Genomic DNA, 25582 nt, shown 5'->3' on the forward strand with positions numbered 1-25582 from the left:
TGTACACTTTTCAGTGAAACTTTTTTTTCTACCATAAATACAACTTCAGGCTGCTTTGCATACCTTCTCAAGTCTGCAAAGTAGAAAACTCTTTATAAATGAATTAAAGAGGACTTGAGATTAAACTCTGCACTTCATGTTGATCAGGAGGAGGAGGACTTCAGTTTCTTGCAGTCAGGATCATTGACATCACTAAGCTGCTCAAGGCTACAACCAGAGCTCCGAGTATAAACTTCCAGGAAATTCCCTAAAACACAAGAAAATGATCAGTCAAAATCCAGTCTGTTGGCTCTCAGAATAAAGCATCGGAGATATTTCTGTTCTTACAGATGATTTGTTCTTTGAAGGAATCAGAAAAGGTGTGATATTCTCTCCAAGCATCGACGCTGGCTTAGCTTTCCATTCCTGAGTATCTTTGCCTCCTGATTGCCTTTTGACGAGTTTAGATAACTCGGCGTGGATCGCCTAAAAACAAAACAAAAAAACGTATTAACAAGCTATGAAAAAGCTGCTTTCTGTAGATCTTGTAAAGGAGACATTGACCATTTTATCTTGAGCAAAAGGTAAAGTTGCAGTTTTGAAAATGTCCACCAGGTGAGAGCAGAGGTCTGAAACACAACGCCTTACAAAGAAAACCTCCAAATCATTTTCAGTTTCGCTTTTATTTTTTTAAATGCACTCTAAATTGTATAATTGTATTTTGTAAATACTTTCATTGAATTCATAATTAGAGGAAAACTGTCATAAAATGTATTAAAATTAAAGACATGCATTGCGTATCATAACTCTTTGCACTTCATCTTTTTTTGGTGATAATTTACCAGACTGCAGTTCAACAGAGCAGCTAAATCCGTTTTCTCTTAAGTATTTAATCATCAAAGCATTGAGACAAGAGTGTAATTACTAAAACAGCAGATACTTCTGTTTTGTCTAAATAGGACCAAACATATTTGTGATTGCGACAGTGTGCTCTGTAGGTCAGATCTGGCAGACTGTGTTGTAACCAGCCGATGGAAATTTACTCCTCACACTTCATAAATAATGTTCATTTGTGTTATGGTTAACTCTATACAAGTGTTATTTAAAGTAAAGTGTGGAGTCTATGTTGTAGCTGCAAGTGTGACTCTGGCTCGTTTTTAACTTTTATTAACTACTTTTGGAGCGCAGGGCTTTGGAGTGACAATATTTAGCTTGTGTTTTCTTTATCAACTTTGCCGGACAACTCCTGAGCAGAGTGATCACATCTGTATACTGCCAGATGTGCAGTGTTCCAGATCCTCTGTGGAGGATTTGGCAAATTAGACAAACCACACAAAGGAGACAGAACAGGCCTTCAACATAAGTAGTTTTCTCTTTTCTTCAGGTTAACCTGTGAACAACTATCTTTTTAAATTTAAATTCTGAGAACTTTTGTGAAATATTGTGAATTCAATGTGTCGGTAACTAGAATTAATTACATTTTCATCTGTCTTTTGTGTTATAATTCGCAACAATCGGTTGATGGTTGTCTTTTATATTTATATATATATATATATATATATATACATATAACATAACATGCATTAGTTAATTTATTCACTTCATTGTAAAAATACAACTCCAGGCTTGACGGTGATTATTTAGCATTGAAATTAAAAGTCTTGGCAGCCTGTTTTTTGAGTGACCTTTCCTCTGTTAGGGATGGATGGGATTCACAGGCAGAGTTGGAAGAAAGGTGGCGAGGGGGACTGACTAGCTCACCCACATAATCTCACCTTGGTGGTCGGCTCCAGTTTCAAGGCCCTTTTTAGCACCTCCATCGCCTCTTTGTATTCCCCCATATCTGACTGGAGCTGGAAGAGAATATAAAACTGTACAGTGGGAGCAGAGCTGGTGGACCCATAAATCAAAACAGGCAGGGAACAGATAGCAATAATACAGCAGCTATTAAAAAAATAATTAAATCTTATCCCATATGACACAAATTCCTCTTTCTTCAAGGAACTCTCCCTGTCATTTATGGCTTGATAAAGATCAAATGAGATGCAGTGATGTTGTCTGTCAGTAACACCACGACAGCATGGGCCCTCACCTTTCCCACCCTGAAAAGGGACTTGACATTGTTTGGCTCGAGGGTTAGAACGTCCCGGCTGGTGTGCAGCGCCTCGCTGTACCGCTCCAGTTTGAGTTGAGCGGTGGCCAGGTTGTTCAAACACTTCACCCGGTAGTCCCACACCTCCTCCTCCTCAGCCTTCACGCTACGGTCGCCACCATCTGTGCATAGACAGAGACACACAACCTCTGACCCCTGCTCTGCTGTGGACGTCTCACGTGAATCTCTTAATTGGTGACCGAGAAACACTTTGACGGAGATTAGTTATCTAATCTTGGAAGGGACTTATTCTGAAGTCTTGCAGAATATGGAAAATAGTTGAACTTTTAAAGAGAAACTCCCATCGGGTGTCATTATAAGGATAGTTAACGATCTGTTTTTTTGTTCAAATGGATATTGTATCACTGTCCCTGCAGTAAAAACTGTATGGTTTCATCATTAGACCCAAGCATGTCCAGCTGAATACAGTAGTGACCCCAGTAATGAGCCCTTGTTAGTCCAAAGGATTTTTTACACTTGGCGCTGAGTATGGTGGGTGATAAATGTCAGCAGCTCTGGGACCACATCTGTGTGGATGCACATGCTTTTTATTATGTTTTTATTATATCCTATTTTTTATTTTGTTGTTGTAATGCCCTATAGATTTGAAATTCAGATGTGGTTACAATTATTTTAAACTTAATCCCTACTAACATTTGATTTACTTCCATTAAGACAGTGACCTGTAAAATTCTTGTTGAAGATCCGCAGAAAATTGAGTGTGATCAAGTCTAATGTTTATGCGAGTGCATGTTTAGTTGCATATGACTCCAGGTTAATCAATTAGAGTGATTTATAATTTCCACGTGTCATGAATCATATTTGTAAAATAAGTCTGATGGGCCCAAAATGACCCAAAAGGAGTTAAGATGTTGATATTTCTGCCTCCTTATCGTTATTATTATTTTTCTGGTGATCTTCTCGTCCACTAATTACATGATCTCGATGCCCTGATAAATTTCTCTCTTCAGTGTCACAGTGGGTTCACTCTCTGGTCCTCTATCATTGATGCATTATGAAGCAATCCATGTTTTTCTCCTCATTGTTCAGTCACATTTCCCTCTCAGGCCCTCCTTGCCTCGTCATTGATTAGAAAGATTAAGGAGGTGGAAATAATATGAACGTTGATTAGCTTTGATTATGCAAAAGAATTAAGCAAAAACATTTATCGTGGCGCCGGGCTCAGATAGATGTGACTCTGCATGGTGACAGTGTGATTAGTGTGTTGGCAGACTGCAGGAGAGCACTAAACTGTTATGTCATTATGGGCTCATGTAGAAATGTTGTGTTTAAGGTCTCTATCAAATCCTGCGTTTTTATGTTTCTGATGGATGCGTGTGGGTTCATTTTTATCTGTGTTCTATTTCTCATATAAATTACTACAATACAGTCCTGGTACAGACGACAGTATGGAAATATTTTCTATGAATAAATTCAGGTTTTGACGATAGGTTACCTCTGCTGCGTGTGGTTAACACATCCAGAGCCATAGAATAGGCTCTGACAGCCATGCTGTATTCCTCCCTCTGGAAATGAAAGTTTCCTCGCTCTCGTTTCTGGTTGCCAATGCGGATGCAGTCTGCGATGGGCAGAGTTAACGGGTCCGGTTTCTCTCTGACATCCAGCAGCTGGAGCTGGTAGAGTAAAGGAGCCCAGGCTGGAATATCAGGCTCCCTGCACGTAAACAAAGACAACAAACAAACACATAATCAATATCACTCAGGGCAAAGAGTAAAAGAGCCAAGAGCATCAAAGATTATTTAAATCAATCAATAAATCAATCGGATTGCTGACAGCTTCAAGAAAAGCAGAAACAAGCAGGTCAACATCCTGCAGAAGAAACTCAAAGCTTTGTAACTTGCGCATGACATTTGATGATTGTGTTCATAATACAGTACTGTGTTTAATGGTGGCTATCAGTGGCGGCTGGTGGAAAATGTAGGTAGGGCTGTGCCACATCCAATCAATTTCAGCAAACATCCCAGAATGATTTAATGCAAACAATAATTAAGGTATCAAACACGCATTACCACTTTGCAGTTAAATATTTAACATTTATTCCAACATGAAAAAAAGCAGTAAATAACACTTAAACAAACACGTCAGGACATCTTATTTGTGTCACCCTCACAAGGAATTCAGTATAATATAATAATATATATCATAAAATAATATTCACTATAATATAAAACACACACACGCACACACGCACACACACACATATATATATATATATATATATATATATATATAATTATGTATTCATAACTATCCATTTCTCAGACAGGTGCTTCACTGTCCGTGCTGGATCTGTCCCCGTTGTTTTAAGGCGTTAACATGACTGCATCCAGCTAGACAAACCTGTCTGGTGTAGCCTACAGCTGAGAAGCTTCGCGTGTACTGCTTCCCTTTCCTGCTAGTCTTCTCTGATTGTGAGGTCAGGTCAGGCTGATCTGGGATCAGCTTTCACCTGCAGTTTCTCCGCAAAAGTTCTCTGACACGGGTCTTTGAGGAGCAGTGTTCGCGCTGGCGCTCGCGCTCGCGCTCGCCTGTAGAGACTACTCCTGACGAGAACGCGCAGTTTGAGGCAGAACGAATTCTGCCCATCGCTGAATGTATTTGTGGACGCTGATTGGCTAAATTGTATGTCACACATTTATATCTTTAATCAGCAATTGGCTAAACTGCTTCACAGACCCGCCTCCTGTGGGCCATTTCTCGATGGCCCCAGCGCTGCTGAGACATGCAGACAGGCAGAGAGGACGTGAAAAAAGCATATATTTTGTGCAGATATCATATTTTACAAATATTACTGGGTACATTCCATATTTCAAAAACACAAATATTGACAATTTTTATTTTTTTTAATTTTTTGTGGCTCAAGGGGGGAGCGGCACCCTAGCGCCCTCTATTGACCAGCCACCACTGGTGGCTATATAGATGCATCTGCTGTGGTTATATACAAAACTAAGAGATCCAGGGATGACTCTTGTCTTTTGTCACGGCCTCTTTTTGAATGTTTCGAATGTATTTCGACAAACACATGAGCATAAATACAAAATATTTGTACAAACTGTAAGTACATTTGTGTTCTTTTAGTTGCTCTATGTTTCCACTACATTTCACCGTATCCAACAGCTCACTCACACCTGAAAATAAACACCTTTAAAAGACTTCTGAGTGTCTCCGGCTCATTTAAAGCAGACAAGAATTTGAAATCGGCACGAACCTGTGAGGCAGATACGGCTTCATCTTACTCGAGAGTCACTCAGAAGGAAAGTTAATTTGGTTTTCAATCATCTGGCTCCTGTGACCACATGGCACACAATGGTCCATTATCAGTTACTCTGTGGAGGCTCTGGTTCCAAAGGTGTGTGTGTGTGTGTGTGTGTGTGTGTGTGTGTGTGTGTGTGTGTGTGTGTGTGTGTGTGTGTGTGTGTGTGTGTGTGTGTGTGTGTGTGTGTGTGTGTGTGTGTGTGGAGGTGTGTGTGTTAGAGACAGAGAGAGAGAGAGAGAGAATGAATGCAACGACAGCTTGAGCATATTTTTTAAAAGCTGATTTTGAAGAGGCCTACATTATAGATTGTAACAAAGACAAAAACAATTAAAAGAATACAGCTTTTTCACTGTAATAAAACCTAACAATCTTAACGATAAAAAGGTAAATCTAACTTCAAAGTAGATCCTGTCAGTTTAATGAACTCTATAAAAATCATGCAAAAGGAAGTTCAGCTTCCTGCAGGCTCCACTGTTTGAGTGGGATAGCACAGGGAGTTGTGAAAGGTCATGAATTATTCATACTGGTTGTGTCAATGAAACAATTTATGTCTGTCTAACAGAATTAGTTGTATCCCCAGTTACTGGGAGACTGTGGGATCAGATTCCCCTTTCACCTCTCCTCTCTGGAGACCTTGTTCACTGTCACAGGAGTGTGAAACCAGCAGCTGAGCCGAGGCCTCAGAAACCTGAGCCGGATCCCTGCGCTCAGGACCGGAGGAAGTAGCGTTCAGAGACGCTAGCATTTAGGGCCATCAATAAGTAGATTCAGGTCTTTTAGAAGCCGGTCAGAACTATTTTTGACAGTAGCGTTTAGTCCTGTCGACTTGTTTTTGCATACCACAGCATGTTTACTAAGGATCAGAGAAGAGTTGTGTAACAGGCTTTCAAGAGCAGCAGAGAAGAAGACAGTTGACTCATTTATAAAGAACATACAGCACATGGCTTGGGTCGCACCAGGTAATGTTAGTCTTTCTAAAACGGGCCTCATGCTGCACATCTGGTGATTAGAAACAGATCCTTCTTATGTGCTAATGTCGTGCGGTTTTGCTGGCGTACTAAGAATGTGACACCATCACCAAATGATCCACTGCACAGCTTGTACAGCACATGGACATACTGTCGCTATGTGTTGTCCTTGCATGCTTCTCTCTTTCCTTATCTGAAAATATTACACAATATTCTGAGGGCTGCGTGTTACGCAACGGAGAGTGGCGTATAACAATCACACACACAGCGTCCTGCCTACTGATAGTGCCTGGCTGCAGATTAATTCATCTCTAAAACTTTAAGTTACTGAATAATGCACACTAAATGTTTGTGCTTTGAAACAAGTTTATTCTGAGCTTGATGTCTTACCCAGAGCAGAAGCAATGGAATGAGAAACCTGGCTCTCTAGTATGTCAGTTCACGGAAAGAAAGTCCCATAATCTGAAACCGTGGCAGTGCTTGGTTTGTAAATAGTAACTCAGCAGCAAAACCCCTTACTCATGATCATCATTAAATATTGATTTATTTTTTTTTGTACAGAGGAAACACCCACTTCACTGCTCATGACTCACACAGATCCGGATACATTAAATGAGAAGTGATGAGTCATTTCTTATTAATCGATGCAGGCGCAGCTGCTTCGGTGCTAGCTGCTCAAACCAAATGTGCCACATCAAAACTTCATGAATCCCAGATGATGTGTTATCCTACAAAGGAAACACAAGACACACACATACACACACACACACTGCCTGACAATTTTTCACATGCAGGATTCAACAGGTGAGCTTTGAAGCATTATGCCATTAAGCTCAGTAGCTAATGCACACACAGTATAAGCAGAATACCACCACAGTATACGGAACACAGAGTGAGGATTTATGTCTGAAATAATGCGAGTCACTGGGAGTTGAGCGTCCTTCACAAGCATTAAACAAAATGGGCATGACTGGCAAGCTGTCGAAACTAATCTGAGAATGCAGTGCGCTGACAGATCTATGAGGTTTACGGTGTCATGTGGGTCATTGGTGATTAGCACCACACCAGTGTGCTGCTGCGCTGAGCTCAGCCAATGAGCCCCCAGGGCCTTATTAGTGCAAACAGGAAGCAGAGGCTGGTCAGCAGGGTGAGATACCTCCACAAGATCCCAATGAAACCTGAACCTGCAACTTAAGCCCGGTTCCATGTTTTCCTAACACTGAGCTGCAGAACCGGCCTCCTATACTAGCCTCTCTCTGCTGCTCTTAAAGAGGCTCATTCACTTAACACACGAACAAGATCTTTCTTAAACATGAATTTATTGATTTTATATCAAGATTTGTTTTCATGTTTTTTACGATACAAGCTTCACCACTGTCTAATTAGATTTAGGTGAAACAAGTGTCCCTTAAGCAAAGCTAGTGAGCCAGGATGCACAATATCAGGACCCTGTGCGACCTAAATGGAATGAAGCCGTTTCTGATGGGACCTTCCTGCTGTGACACGGCAAAATTCACGCAGATGATAACTGCTAGCTTGGTAGACAATTAGCGGTTTTGCTGCGTTGTTACATATTTGGAGTGGTTGGTTATTAGTTCAGTTAAAACAAAATGTTTTACATTTCAAATTTGAATCATCATATCAGTGTTAATATTTTCTACATATTTTATTGAGATGTAGCTACCAGCAACGTTGCCACATCTGTAGTTCTTTTCATCAAATGGCAAGCTTGTTAGCATGCTAACCTTTGCTAATTGGCAGCACAAAGAACACTAAAGCTGATGAGTGTGTCATTCATTTTAGAAGAATTTATCACGTGTATGATTTAATATGATTTAAAATTATTTAATATATCTATATATATAGAGAGAGAAAGAGAGAAATAACAAATAAGATATAATTTCAATATTTATTTCAGCATATTTGCACAATTTCACTACTGTATTATTGTTTACAATTTTCAGAAAAAGTATGTATTTCTTTTTCTGTTTTTCTCAGTAATTATTTCAACTCATCCTGAGGGTGACATGAATATGTGTACCATCCAATAGTTGTTGAGATATTTCCGTTTGAACCAAAACTGTCAACCTGCTGATGCTACAACATGACTTTGGATCCCCAAAGTCATTAGGATTCATCCTCTGGGGACCAATAATGTCCACAGAATTTCACAAAGATTATTCAAACACTTGTTGAGATGTTGCAACGTTGACGAAAATGCTAAACAGACCAACATACACTGCCCTTCCCGAGACCTAAAAATGCGTTTAATTAATTAGAAAGTGCTTACAAGCCCATAATACCCCTGCAATAATATTGCATTTAGAATGATCAAATACTGTATATCTCAGTGAGTTGTGAGTAATTATTGTAATTTTTTCTCGATTCCCAACCATTTTTGTGGAAAGTTTTAGTCTCTATTTATCTGGCTATGGCAGAGGAAGATAATGTCACCATTTTTTAATCCTGCCTACAAACCTGCGATTGGCTTTGTTGTTTCTTCAATTGTGAGAAGCCGTCGTCAATGAGCACAACCCCAGAGCTATTTATACTGCTGGAAAAATGTGAGCGAGGTCTGAAACCAGACATAAACAATATAATATAACAATACAACAATATTTTATACACACCCTCAAAACTAATTTCGTCAGAGGTATTTTCTTTCAAATTTCACTGTGACCTACTTCCACAACATTCAATAACAAACTACAGAACTTAAACAAACGTCTAATCTACATTTACGAGGCCCACCGTGCTTTTATTATCTGACGTTTGTGTGACGTGGGGTTTTTTTTTTCTCGTATTATGACTGACTGAACAGATCCCATTAAAAGGGAAACGTTTCCCTCTTCTTGTGTTCGTATTGGATTGTGGTGATAAGGACGAGAAGCTTTTCCGTCCCGTGTCATGGGAAGATATGCATCCATTATAGATGAATTTGATACATGTGTTGTGGCTTAGCAAACTTCCTCATCAAGGTGTATGATGCTGCCGATGACTCACCCTGTTATCTGTCAAGCATGCCCCTCGCCGCTCTGAATAAAAGGAAAAACTCCCACAGAGGGAAAACTGTGGTCACTTTGACGTCACGCTCTCCGTTTCCAATGATGGAAAGGCCAGTGATGCACCTCAAACTGGTTTCTATGGTTACAACCTCAGATAGTGCACTAATACGCTGCATAAATGTGGTGTGCAGCTTGTATGATAATACTAAATCCAAGAGGATTTATGAGGTTGTTTATTTCTTTTTACAGCAGTGAAAACAGGTCTGCTGCCGCTGCTGATGTTCAGTGTCTGTTTTGACTCTTGGATGGACACACGGGACCAATACAGTCGGGCAAAGGAGCTTAGCTTTAATCCAGGCATTGGTGTGACGTCACAGCTGTTTTTCCTCGCTTCTAGTTAATTTGCAGCAAAACAGCCTCGTAGAGTGGAAGATCTTGAAACTAACAGTGTGAGACCTTTCAGCTGCTGCCTGCAGCTTGTGCTTTCCTCTCCTTTTTGTTTTTATTTCCTCCTCCGGCAATGAGCCAATGAAACTGTGCTCGCAGGGATCAAGGGCAGCTACTGCCTACATCCTGGCTGCTGAGCTCCTCAAAAGTCCCCATATAATCTACAGCAGGTTTCCTTAGCCTGTTAAAATGAATCCAATCTCAGCCCTGGACTACCTGCAGGGTATATAGTGGCTGTTTAAATAGCAGTGATGTGCAGTTTCCAGTCCATTTCAGAGAGACTCGTTGGTCACACGGCTTTATTTAACAAGCTTTAAGTAATAAACGTACAATAGTTATCTGCAGTAGGCAGGGTAAAAGCCAGTACCAGTGTCTTGTGTAAATGAGTCTATTTGAAACATGAAGGTGTGAGTACAGAAAACATTTGAGAACACCTTTAAAGGGACAGTTCATGTGTTTTGGAGGGGAGTTGTATGTGGTACTTAGCCATAGTCAGTGTTTTATCTACAATACATGGGGTTTGGAGAAACAGACAGGAGTACCAGAATGGGAACAAAATACTGCTGTGGACGAGGCGGCAGCAAAAATCAATATCAGTGTAAATGTACGCTATATTTAAAATATCTTCTGACATGAAGTTAAAGTGAAACTTATACTGTTTTGTGGCTCTGAAGAGAGATAAGTTCCACTTTCGGTTCAGTGACTTATCAAGTTGTTACGCTTACAATTACATACAGTGCATAGTGTCCTCGGGCATTCAGAACAACAGCAGCCCCGTGTTAAAACAACACACGGTGCTGTGTTGGTGGATGAAGCAATATGATTCAGGATGTCCAGTTGAAGGACCAATAACATCATCAGGCACCAAAACATTACACAGCAGTTTATAATACTGTGAGACAAGAACTCTGGAAAGTTACCACAGCAGCAAATTATGTTTGTTCATGATGTTTGCGAGGCAAACAGTAGAGGCACTCTGTTCATCCACAAGAAATGTGTGCTTGCATGTATCTGGTTGTACAGCTCAGAATTTAGGTCAAGTTTGGTCTCCACCAAATATCTGAGTCTCCAGTTTTTATGAAATGTTCGACTTTCTTTACCAATCATTTGTTTACTTCATCTCTTTTATCGCGTGATGAACGATACAAATGTTTATCCATCATATCAAGCTTGTTTCTATAAATGTTTCATGTCTTGAATCAAATTAAAATCTAAGAGCAAATTTACCAATTTAATCAGACTGATATCAACTGAGCTCCACCTTTCTGCGGTGAATAAGTGCGTGGGTGAAGGAACGAGGGAAGTTAAAAGTGTTTAAACAAAACAAAAGCTTTTTTTCTGACTCACAGGTGAGCGGGCCAAGTTTCAGTTTCCACCTTATGCAATGATCTGAAACCTCTCACAGGTTTGGGCTCTGATCTGTGGCAGAATCAAGATGAATAATTCCTCAAAAAACAAAGGTTCAAAGCTTTTGGTGTGCATTATGGTGGATGAGAGCAATCTGTCTTACACAGAAATACATCACCTGAGGTCATCTTCTGGAATATCAGCCTCACTGTTATCTGCGGAAGATATCTTATCCCGGGATTGACTCTAAATCCCAAATCAATCAATACGAACAAGCAGACGCCTCTGAGGTGTGCACGGTGCGGTCAAGTGGCCATTTCTCATGCAGCCACGGGGAGTGAGGTTTAGTTTCAGTCGATTCTCAGCGAGGTGAATGTGAAGCTGTAGTGAACGGCAATGACAGCTCGGATCTTTCTTTGCACAGACGTTATGTCTACTGATTACATAAACCGAATCGCTGCCAGTTTTAGGTTTCACTTGTGAACTTCAAAGCTTTCTAAGTTCCTACAAATTCTGAGCGAGGAGCCAAAAATCCTGCTCTTTTGAAAGATGAAAGTCCTCCTCTTCCATTACGGTTATACTCCACACAAAATGTCTGTCTACTTCAGTGGACATATGAAACCCTGAATGTTGCAGGGGTATTTTGTGCCTTGTGTTTAGATGAGCAATTTAATTTGCTCTCAGATCAAAAATGTCTTTCTTTCCATGAAAACAAAATATTTTGGCATAAAATATGCATTCATTATCATTCTAAAGGGTTTCTGTTTGCCTCCTTCAGAGGTTACAGAGTTGTGAACGTTAACGTTTGTGATCACAAGCTGCTCATTGCTTTGTTTATGACATTCAGGTATAGGGGAATAAATGTCATACAGAGATATTGATCAGAAATTAATTTCCCTTCTAAGTCCGAGCTGTCACACATGCATGTGCCGAAACCAGATAACTCCCTCCGAGAAAATGTCACCGTGTCTCGAATATTGTTTTGCAAATTGAGCACACAACAAACGGACAGCTGCTATCACGCTCCCTGACTGATGATTTAATAAGATGTAACTTTAAAGCAGCATTTGCACCTGTACAGATACACCTGGCCTTCACGTCTTTAATGTTGGACATCTGATGAGTAATTTACAAGCACATACATTATGTGCACATGTTGACTTTCTGACATTGTGTACATCAAACAAAAACATCACCATTACCATTCAGTCACCCTCCTGTCATATCGCTGTCAATGAGAAATAGGACTGCCTCGGTGTGCGTTTGTTATCTAACCAATAAAGATCCAGCTTCCTTTCAGCAGCAGCCGGCTCTACCTCCTTGTGCAGCCTGCGAATCAATAGCAGCCCACTGAACTCATGACTTATTAGTCAGGTTGTCACGGAGGAGCAGCCGGAGTCTGCTGGCCGAGTAAAGCAAATGTAGCAGGGCCATTAGCACAATCCTTTAGTCTTTCTCTCTGATGGCTGAGCACAGCAGTGAGACCTGGAGCATCAATCCTCTCGCAGAGCCACATTTCTTAAGAACGGGCTTGACCAGAGCCAGTGGTAATGACATAGGTCACTCTCATTATTGAGTGCTTTGAAAGCAAACACAAGCAGCCCATTTACAAGAAATGTCAGTCTGTTTTTGCTCTTATTTTATATGTAAACTGATTTGTTTTCTTGCACAGATAATGTAGTCTTACATGAGATTGTATTGTCCTTCATCATATGGAATATGAAACATAACCACAGTGCAACTAATCCCCTCAGTGCCATCAAACAACTGAGGTTGTTTCATTTAGAATAGAATTTACTTGGTAAATCACTTCAGCTTAATCACTGCACATCTGATTTTAATTTTGCAGTGAGGACGTCAGTAGGAGTCTGACACTCATTAACTTTGAGAAGAATATTTTGAAAGCTGTATGTGTGTGTGTGTGCGTGTGTGTGTGTGTGTGTGTGTGTGTGTGTGTGTGTGTGTGTGTGTGTGTGTGTCTGCTAGACTGCTGCAGACGACTGATGACGAAGTAGTGACGTCTCTGTGTGATGACTCACACGCCACGTCCCCACTGACGGTACCTCTTTATCACCCGAACACACACACACACACACACACACACACACACACACACACACACACCAGAGCCACTTGTTACTCAACTACAGATCTCCTTCCTCTGGCTCGCAGACAGCACTCCCCAGCAGCAGCACCACACTGCTGTACAGACACATACGCTTATTTCCTCAGGTACACAGTTGTCACTACATCTGCCACATTACATGATACATTTAGCATCGATACAGACTTTTTAAAACTGCATATGTGTTCACAGTGTGTCACTGTCTTCCCCCACCACTATCCCATCTGCTCGAATTCCACTGGAAAAAATATATAAAGTGGGTTCACGAGTTGCCCAGACAGTCTGCCTGAGCTTCTTACAGACATTGCATTCTTTTGTAGTTTGAAATGTGTATCTAAAATGATAAAATCATAATAAGAAGTGACTTCTTAGAGCCACAAATGACGAGTGGGACTGGGTGGTCCTGGAAGTCAAAGATTGCCAGACACAGCTTCTGTTTTTCAGCAATGACGAGGGGGATTGAAAGCAGCTATGAATACAAAGCCATAGGTACATAAATAAAACAGGAGAGTCAGAGCCGGTCTATGCGTGAAACAAACTAACTCGTACAACATGTTGTCGGCAAAAGTGTCTATAGCTGTTGACGTACAGAGGGGTGTGACGCAATAATTGTACAAATTACTTACAAACTAAGTAGTCGTAAACACAAAGCTGATGCTGACAGAAAGGTCATTAGTTTTAGTATTTGGTGATAAACCAAAATATCGAGCTTGATGATGGGGCAAGAACAAAGTTAGCAAATCACCCTGAAGGGGACAAAAAATGTGTGCGTACCAAATGTTTTTAAGCTCAAGAAAATATTTCACTAAAATCTAAATATGTCAACTTCATGGTGGTGCTACTCTGGGATCACCAAAGTCTGTAGGAGTAATTCTCTGAGAACAGTAAATGTCAGTACAAAAAACTTCTGAAAGGTATCAAGGTGTTGGGTTTCGGATCCAAAAAGCACTGATTATACGGTAAAGGTTTTCAAATAATCAAGTTTTTTTTTTTCATGGAGCACTTTTATATTCTAATTTAGACATTATAGATTAATTATATATTCAAGTCAGTCACGTACGATTTAGCGCTATTATGCTGACCAACAGTTGGTGTCAGTAACACGTAAAGAAACAAAGAGGTATGGCGAAGCGGAAGAGGGCTAGCTGGTAATAGATGTAAAAGAAGTTACTTCAAAAATCGCTTCTGCAACTGTTTTATGAGGAAGGAAACGCATTCAACACTTGGCCTGAACAACACACTTACTGAATGTAAATGTAACTTTGTTTGTTTACAACTAAAATAAAGGATCTGCATAAGTTGTAGCGAGAGTCTTATGATGAAGCTCATCTCTGGCAGGTGAGAAAATGGAGAACATGGCCGCTAACAGTGTCTGTGTACGGGAGGGACTGAGGGGGCCGAGCCTCTACAGCTATAGACAGGTTTGTCTCGTCTCCAAGGATTTAAAAGAACAAATTTTAAAAGATACAGCAATATGACACAAGATAAGACTAATAGACTTTTCATCTACCACTATGAACTTGTAATTGCTGAAATAAAAATGTTCAGTGGTGGTTTGGCCAAATTCTTTGTTGTTTTTGTTGCCATGTCAATCACAATGGGAAGCAGTTTTCATTATGCTGAGTGACCTGTTAGCCCTCATCTGTTGCCTTATGCAGCGGTGTGTTTACGTTTAACTGCGGTATATTGACAACATTGAAGGTTTTAATTTGATTAAAATCACACATCGTATGTCTAAAGGACAATGACTGCAATGCAAAAGGTCATTTGGGTATCCAAAGAGGGACAAAATGGGGACGAAAATAAACGAATGTAAATGTAAATATAAACAACCTCACATACAGAGTTCCAACCAGTGTGGTGGTTATGTAATGCAAAATCAACTTGACACCACCAGTAAAGTGTTATCTACTCTATAAATACACTATCTACCTTAAATTCAATAAAAGCACATTTCAGTTGAGGAGATTTACTGTCCCACTAAATACCAGAGAAAGCAGAAGTAGATGTAGCTGAGGGCAGTGCTATAATACGACCAAGGCTGTGTCGATGAGAGAGATAAGCCTGCTAGCAGCAGGGGAAAAAGGTAAACATCCAGGGAGATTAGATGAGGGACATGTACAGTTCAAACACTGGTCTGAGTGGCAAAGTAATGCTGCGGTGCTAAAACAACCCACCATATAGTTTTCAGAATTTAAAACAGAGAATTCAGATCAGATTTAATTCATACATTTCTTTTAAGCTTTAGGTCAACACATGAAGCTTCAAACTAATGTGGGAGTGTTTTTGGCAAACAGGAGAGCCAGGAGAGCCTAAGCCTGATTTTATCTGGAGCGTGCTACAGCTGTCGCTGCTTGCTGGCCTGCTCCTGAAGCGTGAGGTCTGGGTGTGGTTTCTCGTCAGCCTGCTGCATCGTGAAAGAGACACACTGAGGCCAAAAGCTACAGTCAAACTTGTTTAGGTCCCAGGACCATGCAACAAGTTGTTGCTTGAATCCTGAGAGGAAACAGCAATGTGGAGAAGAATGATTTATCATTATGTTTTCCACAGTTTTCAAAGGTTGCATTATTCATTTGACCCAGGTGGCGATGCAGAGTGAGTCACACTACCACCAGCACGGAGAGGAACTCCACCTCACAGATTTGATGTGCAGACAACATGCTTACGTATCTGGACACAGCGGACGAGGGCTCGTGTGCACAAGGTGACAGACACCAGTGCAACTCTGTGGCGAGTGAGTCACTGTACCTGTCTGCTGGCGGGTGCTCCGTGTAATGAAAAGCAGAACTGCCAGTTCTTTGCTGTATCATGTTACGTTGGGTGATAAGAGGAGAGAATGGTTTATAAGAAGAGGAAGAATACACGATAATCACAAAACGCCCAAACTTCTGTCAAGTAAACCACTGTGACATCAATCACATTTGACAATGGCAGCTACGCCTATAAGTATCCTTACTCATCATCTGACTTGATCCCATTGATCCCATTTCTGGCTTAACTCTTTCTCACGTTGCCTCTTTGCTTTGTGAGTCTTTCGGCCTGCATGCCTTTCTGCCCTGACAAATGTCACTGTTGCCTTTTGCAACTGCATTCCCCGCTGGATATGGGTGTGCCTCCGAGGAGAGAGACTTCCACTCTTGCCAACTTCTTCAAGAGTGTCAACAAAGATTCCCCTTGAGCAAATTCTCGAGAATATGTTTCTCTAGCACACAAATTATAATGTAATATGTTTTATTTAACTACTAGTTTTGATACAGGCTGGATGTTCCACAGGTCAAATTAATTGTGACCTGATCCACATGTTTCCCTGTCGACATTCCTTGTAAATTTGTAATAGTCATACAATTGTACAAATATTTTGTGCACTGTGTGCTTCCCGAAACAACATTATTGATTGTTTGATCATGAGTACATTTTTGAGTTTTTCCATCTCTTTGGTCCAAAGTAATGTATCTCAAGAACTGTTGGATAGATTGCCAATAGGTATGTAAATCCATTCATGTTCCCCAGAGGATTAATCCTATTGAGTATTGTATTGATCCCTTGGCTTTTCCTCTATCACAAAAAATTAGATTGACATTTGTGGTTTTTAAGTGAAATATCTAAATATATATGTGAGTATTGGATACATCGCCGTGACATTTGGTGCACACATTCATGGTCCCCTCAGGATGAATCATAATAACTTTTGGTGATCCTCTAATGTTTCCTCTAGTGTCATCAAAATACCTGGATGGGCATTCCCATCAGCATCACCTTTCTTTGTGTTTAGTGGTAAGTAGCAAATGTTAGCCTAAGATGGTGAACATGGTGAACATCATACATGCTGAACATCTGTCATCGTTAGCATGCTGACATCTTGTTTGGGTGTCTAGGATGCTTTTCAAATTGCCTGATTCCTGAAGAAATAGTTCAAATGTTTTACTTATGTTTCAATGTTCTAGTTTTTTGGATGCTATTTTGTACTATTAATGTCAGACAACCTGTCTCAGTCTTGATGAATGAAAACACGTCCAGGATTGTATTCTTATTGTCAATAAATCAAACCAAAGCACACAAAACCAAGCACACACCTTGATGTATTTACACCTACACTATTTTAAACATCAGACACTATTTCAACTGTACTGCCTACTAACAGATTATGAATATTATGTAATAACCATCAATCATTGATTTAACAGTGCTTTCCCATGAACTACAGCTTCACCCAACTTGCTCCAACCTGCCACTGTTCTGCCAGATCAGTAAGCCTGGTGTAATCAAGACTCTAACAGCCATCAGGCCCACCTCGCCTGGGGTCAAAGAGAGGGAGATTCCTCTCTCTCCTCCCCCAGCAGGGCTTGTTTGTTCAGAAACTGACAATGATAGCCATCTGGTGTGTTTCCAAAGCGTCTCTACTTTTCTAATAAATGTTGTTTAGTATGTGATTATCTATACTTGCATGTTGTGGTTCACTCAGACAATTCAGAAAGGAGACAGTGTCCTGAGAGTCAGTTTCCTGTATCTATGTCGCGTTGGTTTCGCCACTACCACGCCCCTTTAGGGCTGACAGATCCTGAGTCTATTAACTCCAAAGGGTGAAATAAAAATGAGCACAGATTACGAACAATTCTTATACCCCATAGTCACTAAAGTAAATATTGGACCATTTTTCACAACCCACCTTTCTCTGTCTCAGTGACACACAAGATATTGCAACTTACATTTCTGAACACCGTAGCTAACTAATATTTGTAATACTAAATATGGCCCTTGTCCGTGTAAATAACTTTTGTTAGCAAAATAAAATAGAAAATACATCCAAACGGGGTGGCAGATAGGGTCGGAGGCGAACACATATGTGGAACTGTTGGTTCACACCATCCTTTCCCAATGTAAGTCTATCGGGAAAAGTCTTTTTGTCATCACGTGACGGATACGGAAATTGTAATTCTACCGTTTAGTCCGTATGTAGAATTTGCTTTGAAAGCTTGGAGCTCTTCCTGTGGACCTGGTCACTACAAGTATTTTATTATCTGTTTTATTCCATGTGGGATACACCAGGATTCAACTTTGGGTCCCGCAAAGTTCTTTCTGTAGATGCTACCAACAGACTGTTGGGCAAATTGCCCAATTCCCATTATGTCTTATTGTATTGTGACAGATTCATTTTTTTTTAACTCTGCTTTACCTTTTACTGCGTTTGTGTGAGTTTCGATTTACCAATACATCATTTGTGGTTGATTTACACCAAATGTAGCCTTGGCTAAACTTCAGGTTTAATCATACATATCACACAATCCCATCGTGACATGTTAATGCAACAGTAGAACGATTAACTGGCTGACACTGTACATCTGGACTTGGATTAAACTATTAATTTAACTACGACACATCCCAGTGGTCTAATTAACTCCAGTTCAACATGTGCCACTGAAGTAGTCCTCATTCGTGTCAAGATTTAAAGTAACACCAACACCTTCGCTGCCAGCGGCGGGACTTAAGCCTCTGTTTATGTTTGTTGACAGCCAGCCAAACTAACTTTACAGCACACCAAGTCTTTAAATGTGTTGTGTGGTGTTTTACATACGGCTAGAAACAAATTATTCAGAAAATAAAGCATCTGCCATTGACACTAAATGTTGACTTTGGGGTGGTGCAGAGCTGATGAGGCAGACTACCTGGAGGGTTTAAGAGTGTTAAAGTTGGGCCTGTCCAGAGATCAACAGATGTTAGCCACCACTGCGCTCTGATAATGACTTGCCTGTTAAGGGGAGGCAGTTTGTGTATGCCTCGGTTAGGGAATACCTTTGACGTATGCTGCGGTTCCTCGAAAAGGCGAGTGTGATGTCTTTTGTCACCTCTCCCCTTTCGAATGCTTTAATGTCACAGGAAACACGTCAGAGATTATTTCTGTCGATAGAGTCCCGACCAGCCTGTCCGTTGTAATCAATCAGGCAAAAGCTCCAGACTTTTCTGGGGGTTTTATTGTCTTTGTATTCACATTTTAAGGAGTTGCAGCTCAGCCCATCACCCACACCAAGCTACAGACCACTCCACTGTGCTGTATTTAATCATACTGTCTGACACGCTTTGCACACTGTTCTGATAAATAACTGTGAAGTGCTCTTAGCAGCACTGTTTGCAACAGGCGACTGACAGAGTTCAATCAATGCCTCTGCCAGAAAACACAGAGGCTAATGAGATTTTCCCTCATTGTCTCTAATTTTACAGCACAGACACGCTGTGACTGTCAAATCTACCCAGAAACATGATGTCTGTTTATGCTTGAGATAGTTTGTGTCAGCTTATTTGCTCAAATAATTGTTTTATTAAATATGTTTTATATTAACTTCAACAAGCAGGTCTGGCAACATGCCATGATTGAGAAGTTAGAAGCTCTGTGACATATTAAAAATACTTATTCTCGTTCTGTCTATTAGTTAGATGAAAACACCGATACCCGTCTCATGTCTGTATGGTAAATGAAGCTACAACGAGCAGCCTGTCAACTTAGCTTAACACAAAGGACTGTAGACAGGGAGAAAGAGGAAGACTAACTCTGTCCAAAGGTAACAAATACTGCTATAGTCACCTCTGTTAAATCTTTACAAAAATCAAAGTGTAAACACTGTTTTACGTGGAGTTATGTGCCGGACTAACTTTTTGCCGTGACCAGAGACTTCTTGGAGTCTCTGCTGATTATCTGGCAACTGCTCAGAAAGAGATAGGTTTGCATATAATTGCAACAAAACATACACATTTTATATCCTTTTGTCCGGACTAAACAAACATACAGCATACAGCATGTTAATTAGTTGATGTTCTTGTAGGCTTTTCTTCCTGTTTCCACTCATTATGCTAAGCTAAGCTAGCATACAGACATGAACGTGATATCGATTTTTTTCATCTAACTATCAGCAAGAAAGAAAATAAATGTATTTCCCAAAGGTTTTCCATCATCGGATGACCTGCTTTTATCTTGGAGTTTAGTTGAGTTTGTAACATGTTATATTATTACGTGTATTCTTGATATTCCCACTCGCCATACCAAAGTATTAACAAATGCATTTAGCTTCAGTGACCGGACAAAATGACATTCTGAGCAACCAGTAACCTCTGTAAGCAAATCATGTTTAAGGAGTTGGCATGAAGCTCTGATTGTCTACCTTCTGACTCGACAGCACACAACCCTAATCAGCTACATCAAAACAATCATTAACTAACCTGCTGTTGCCTCCTTCTTTTTCTCTGCCTCCTTCTTTAACACACAACAGAGGGCGAGAGTCTAAACAACACCTAGGAGACTCCTCGCTCTCACCTCGCACACCCCATGCCCCATCATCCCCTTCACAGAGCTCCTGAATACAAACAGGACCTCACACACGGCACACAGAGGAGACTGAAACAGTATAGCACACACACTGGAAAACAATACTTTCACAACACAATGTTCAGCACATTTGCACATTATGTTGTCAACAATGTTCAAATGGACTGTGTTTTATTTTCAGCCTGTAAAAATGGATGAATTTAGCTCTGAATCCTGCACCCTTTTAAGGCTTTTACGGCCCCATGATAAATCTGGGTGCATGTTTGTTTTTATGCATTGCTCCTCTGTACAGCTACTCTGATAATGGTACAGCATGTCCTACATGCAGCTGAATGGACGTTTTTATATAACTGCTCAGCAAATATCCTCCAAACTGCAAGCAGATACTTTATTATTATCATTTCCCCTGGCGTTCTATATTTGCAACATTTTGTGCTGTCCACTAACAGAGCACACATGGCTGTAAATTGGAACTATCTAATAATGTTTAATTTACTCTGATAGGTCTGGGCTTACATAAACACTGGCATGGAGTCGATGTAATCACTTTCAGAATTAAATGAATGGCCACAATTCTGCTGTTTATGAAAGAGCTTAACATACAGAATATTACTGTGTGTTTAAAAAGTATTTTAACAGCGATAACTACAGAAAGTAATTTGCTACAACATAATAAACCAGTGAACCAATTAAATCACATTTAACACATTTGCTTTTTCGTTTTTCCTCCAATCACACCTCAAAAAACTAATATTTTTATGGATATGTCACACAATCTCATCAAATCAATGTTGTACATTAAAGTCTCCTTCTCACGTGTTCAGGTTATCTAAAGCAAACATTAAACTATAAACAATGGGTTTTCTTCAGTGACACACCAATCTCCTCTGTGTTTATACTGGCTCTTTAATGGTGTAAAGGTCATAAACCTGAGCCATTGGCTGTAATATAAGTGGTGTCCTCCCATAGGTTGTGAGGTTACAAGCACGCCATTGATAGGCTGCCTGTGAATGGTGTTTGGAGGAAGCCATCTGCTCCTGTTTATGGTTCATTAACCCTGCTACCCCTGGATAACCAGGCTGCCCCCACAGCAACAGGTACAAGAAGCCAACTTGAATACAAATTATATCTAACCAAGTCTTGTTTCTGCTTCAACATGCTCCTTAATTCAATAGTTCACCATTAAACAACAATAACTGGAAAGTCCTTACCTTCCCAGCAGTCCATAGGCATACAGTGAATCAGCCAGGAGTAATGTGATCTCACCCTTTTGCATGGACATGACACACTCCTCCAGGGCCTACAGGTGTCAAAACACAAAATGTTACTTAGAGGGCTGACAGAGCTTTTTACATAATTACACTAAATACATTTAAGCATAACTTTGACTTGTGCATTTCAATGTCCTTTATTGACTAAACATCAGATTTGTCAAGCATGTGGACCAGCTCTTTAGCCCTGCTAGCTCTTAGGATGACCATGTAGGTCAGTCGTTTAAGACTGAAATACCTCAACAACTATTGGACCGTCATAAAATTTGGTGTATATATTTGTGGTTCCCAGAGGATTAATCATAATGATTCTGACTTCTCAGCTAGCTCCATCATGAGGTTGACAAAACTAACGACATTCCTAACAGCCTCAGCTGCACTTTCTGTTGTTAAGATGGTGAACAAGGTAAACAATACACCTGCTAGCGTCAGCATGCTAGCATTGCTATTGCTATTGCTATTGCAATGCTATTGCAATGCTATTGCAATGCTAGCATGCTGACGTTAGCATTTGGCTTAAAGCACCGTCAGGGGGCGACTCCTCTGGTTGCAAAACATAAGTCAGATTGTATAGAAGTCTATGAGAAAATGACCCTACTTCCAACTTGATTGTCTTTTTTTGTTTCAATCTTCTCCAATACAACATGATGTCCATTTAGTAAATGATGGTCCTATAAAGAATAAAACAGATGATAAAACAGGGTATGCTTCAGAACAACAGTCCACAAACCAATAGGGAATTGGATTTTACATCCACTTCTTACGAAAGTACAACGTCACAGAGCTGCCAGCATGTCTGCAGAAACCCATCGGCTATCGGTTTGATGACGATAAGCCTCTTGGGGCAAGGGGCTATATTTCTGGGGTTCTGTGGTAGCCAGCCGATACCCGGGCCAAGACTTCCTTTGCCGTGCACTGCTCGTTGTTTACATTCCGATTAGCAACTTGAGATGAGTGACTACAGTTGGAGTTGAGAGACCACCTGTACGACCGGATTGTTTCACAAGTAGCCAGTTTACAAGCTAATTATAGACCAATAATAATCTAAATAACCATTAGACGATAGCCAATGAGTTCCAAGATTGCATTCTGCGTCTTTTGCTTTCCACACACACTGTTAACCTGCATTCAACCAAAGCCTGCTCAAACCTGATTAGTTCATACTACTTTGTCTACAAACGGAAACCACAATGCTTTAGATACCAAAATCTTGTCCCGTTGCATGCATATGAATGCAGAATGTGTTTATAGAGATTAGTCTACAGACTCTTATTTGCCTATTTTCACTGTCTCTATTGGTTACCATTGAAGTGTGATGTAAACACGATAAACTACGCTGTCACAGAAAACTGAGGAGTTTACCTGGTTTACATCTCCCTCTCCAATAACAAAGACAAGCTTGCCGTCCTTCTCCACCACAGTGCGGTCCTCCAGGACACATTGCATCTTTACAGTAACCGCTTGGCCCCAGGTGGGGCTCAGGGTGTGCGGGGCCCCGGACTCCACCACCTTCTTTCTCAACAGCCGGTCCTCTGCGTGAGGAAAGAAGAGAAGGTCATGCAGGAGGAAGCAGGGTTAATCTGCATGTTGGTGGTAACACATGCTCAGGAACAGCCGCAAACACGCCAAGCTTGAGTTCAGTCACTTTTTCGTCACTTTACTTCTTTTGTGGTTTTAATCCAAAATCAAATATAAAGGTACGATTTAACTAAATAAGAAGCACTCCTTACTAGGAAACATTACCAAAACCAAGTCTAAAGTGATTCAATGATGCATCCTCACCTGTGATTTCCTGCCAATCGTCTGCCACAAACAGCTCCTCAAAGGTGGAGGAAGTCCACTCGGCCATCACATATTCTGGAAAGAGACTCTCTGCTGAGCTGTCTCTCTCCAACACATCATCCTCTGTTGACGGGTCTTGAAATCTCACCATCTTCCAGCTGTTTATTTTTTTCAGTTTCCTCCGCTCCTTGCATTCTGTGTCTCCACTTTGCTCAGGATCAGAGGGGGTTTTTACCTCGTCGCTTTTACTCTCATCTGCACAGCTCTCTGTTTCAGCCTGCTCTTTCCCTCTCAGCTCCTTGCCTTCCTCTGCAGGCCCAGAGGGCAGCTCAGTGTGACTGTCCCCATCAGCATGCTCGGATACGGCCTCTCTTACCTCAGGCACTGTACGCTCCACTGCAGGGTCTTCATGCTCTCCACAACATGGCTCTGTCTCCATTTCACTGCAGAGAGCGATGGACACCACCTGCATTAGCCTCCAAAAGAGATGATCCTCCTTGTTCGAGCCAACGTTCCACTTAGGTGCAGGTTAGTAGTTCTGTTGTAAGCCAACTTCTGCCACCTTCACTATGTCAAAACAAATAGAATATCTCCATGAGGTAAAAATCCATGTTGTATTTCATTCAATCCAACTCAGAAGGCATCCCTAAATCCTGCCTTCATCTACAGTTTTAGTAAAAAAGCTTTGTGTCGTAGCTTCGTAGTTTCTGTAGTTCTGTTGCACCTTGACCTCGTCTCACTCCTGCTTGTGTCCGTCTTAGCCTACATAGTCCAGTGATGTGGCAGCAACCAAAAATGATCAATATAAAGAAACTGTGCAACGCAACAAAGCACTCCCAGCCGGCAGGCTTGTGCATTGGTAATCTGCAGGATTAGAAGAGAAAAACCTAATCTGCCAGAACGTCTGTAAGCTTCTTAATGACTTCACCGTCGTGCCCCACAACGCAGTTTCCATGAATGCAGTCCACCAATAAGATCTCAGGAGATATAAACTATACCATAATATGCTTTGAGTAATGTTGGGAGATTTTTATTTTCTCTTTTCAGGAAGTGCCACCACACTAATAAACTGCAGGCTGTAAAACTGACACTAGATTACAGATTAAACACACGTTTTTTAAAGGTGTAAAACTGCGTGAGGATAAACACCTCATGTTGTGTAAAGTTAATTTGGGTATATTCACAATTCTTCTTCTTGAAACGACTCAGATGTACAAACATCTATTGTCAAACATCCACTTGTTCACAGGGGATAACAGGATTGAGACATTGATTTAAATGTCACTAGACTGTTATTAAGGCATCAGTAGACATTATGAATGTGTCATTTTCAGCAAATGAATAACAGAAAATGTTACCCAGTTGATACATTGGAGCACCACTGCAGGTTTTACTAAAGGAAATGACAAAAATAACAAAATATCACACATTATATCAAGTATTTGTCTGTCATGTCACTGCAGGAGCAGTAGACTAATGTAGACAGAAAACATGCCCCAGCCATATTGTCAATAAACACTGTTTTACTGACTGGGATGCTACTCTCTAATCCACAGCCAAAGCATGTTGTCCATCAGGGATTAAATTAATCCAAATTACATATTGTTTTTAAAATATCTCTGACACAAACCGCAAGTGAAATTCTTACACAAGTACTGTGCTTTAATACAATGTTGAGATACTTTTACCATACGTGGGTACTTTCATTAAACTGTTTTTGACTTCTTCTCTCCTACATTTAAGAGACAAATATTATAAGTTTAATGCATACTAGTCTAAACCATTAAAATGCTGCTTACGCATTATCATACTTTAGATATATCGATTTATAATTTTTTTTGTATTTTAAGCAAAAATGCCAAACCTTCTCATAGCAACTTCTGAAATGTGTGGATTTACTTCTTCTTTTTGTGT

General features: G+C 40.5%; 1 protein-coding gene across 1 annotated transcript; it reads right to left on the reverse strand.

The window, feature by feature from the left end:
• Positions 1–129: 129 nt before the first annotated feature.
• On the reverse strand, positions 130–24107 carry fkbp16 (FKBP prolyl isomerase 16; the record flags this gene model as incomplete). The annotated part of the gene is made up of 8 exons (XM_079163674.1): positions 130–247; positions 328–465; positions 1755–1832; positions 2072–2253; positions 3588–3805; positions 21827–21915; positions 23249–23418; positions 23669–24107. The coding sequence occupies 8 exons, from the start codon at positions 24105–24107 to the stop codon at positions 161–163; spliced, it is 1401 nt and encodes a 466-aa protein (XP_079019800.1). The 3' UTR covers positions 130–160.
• Positions 24108–25582: the final 1475 nt, after the last annotated feature.

Source organism: Pholis gunnellus (genome assembly GCF_910591455.1).
Source record: "Pholis gunnellus genome assembly, chromosome: 7".
NCBI lineage: Eukaryota > Metazoa > Chordata > Actinopteri > Perciformes > Pholidae > Pholis > Pholis gunnellus.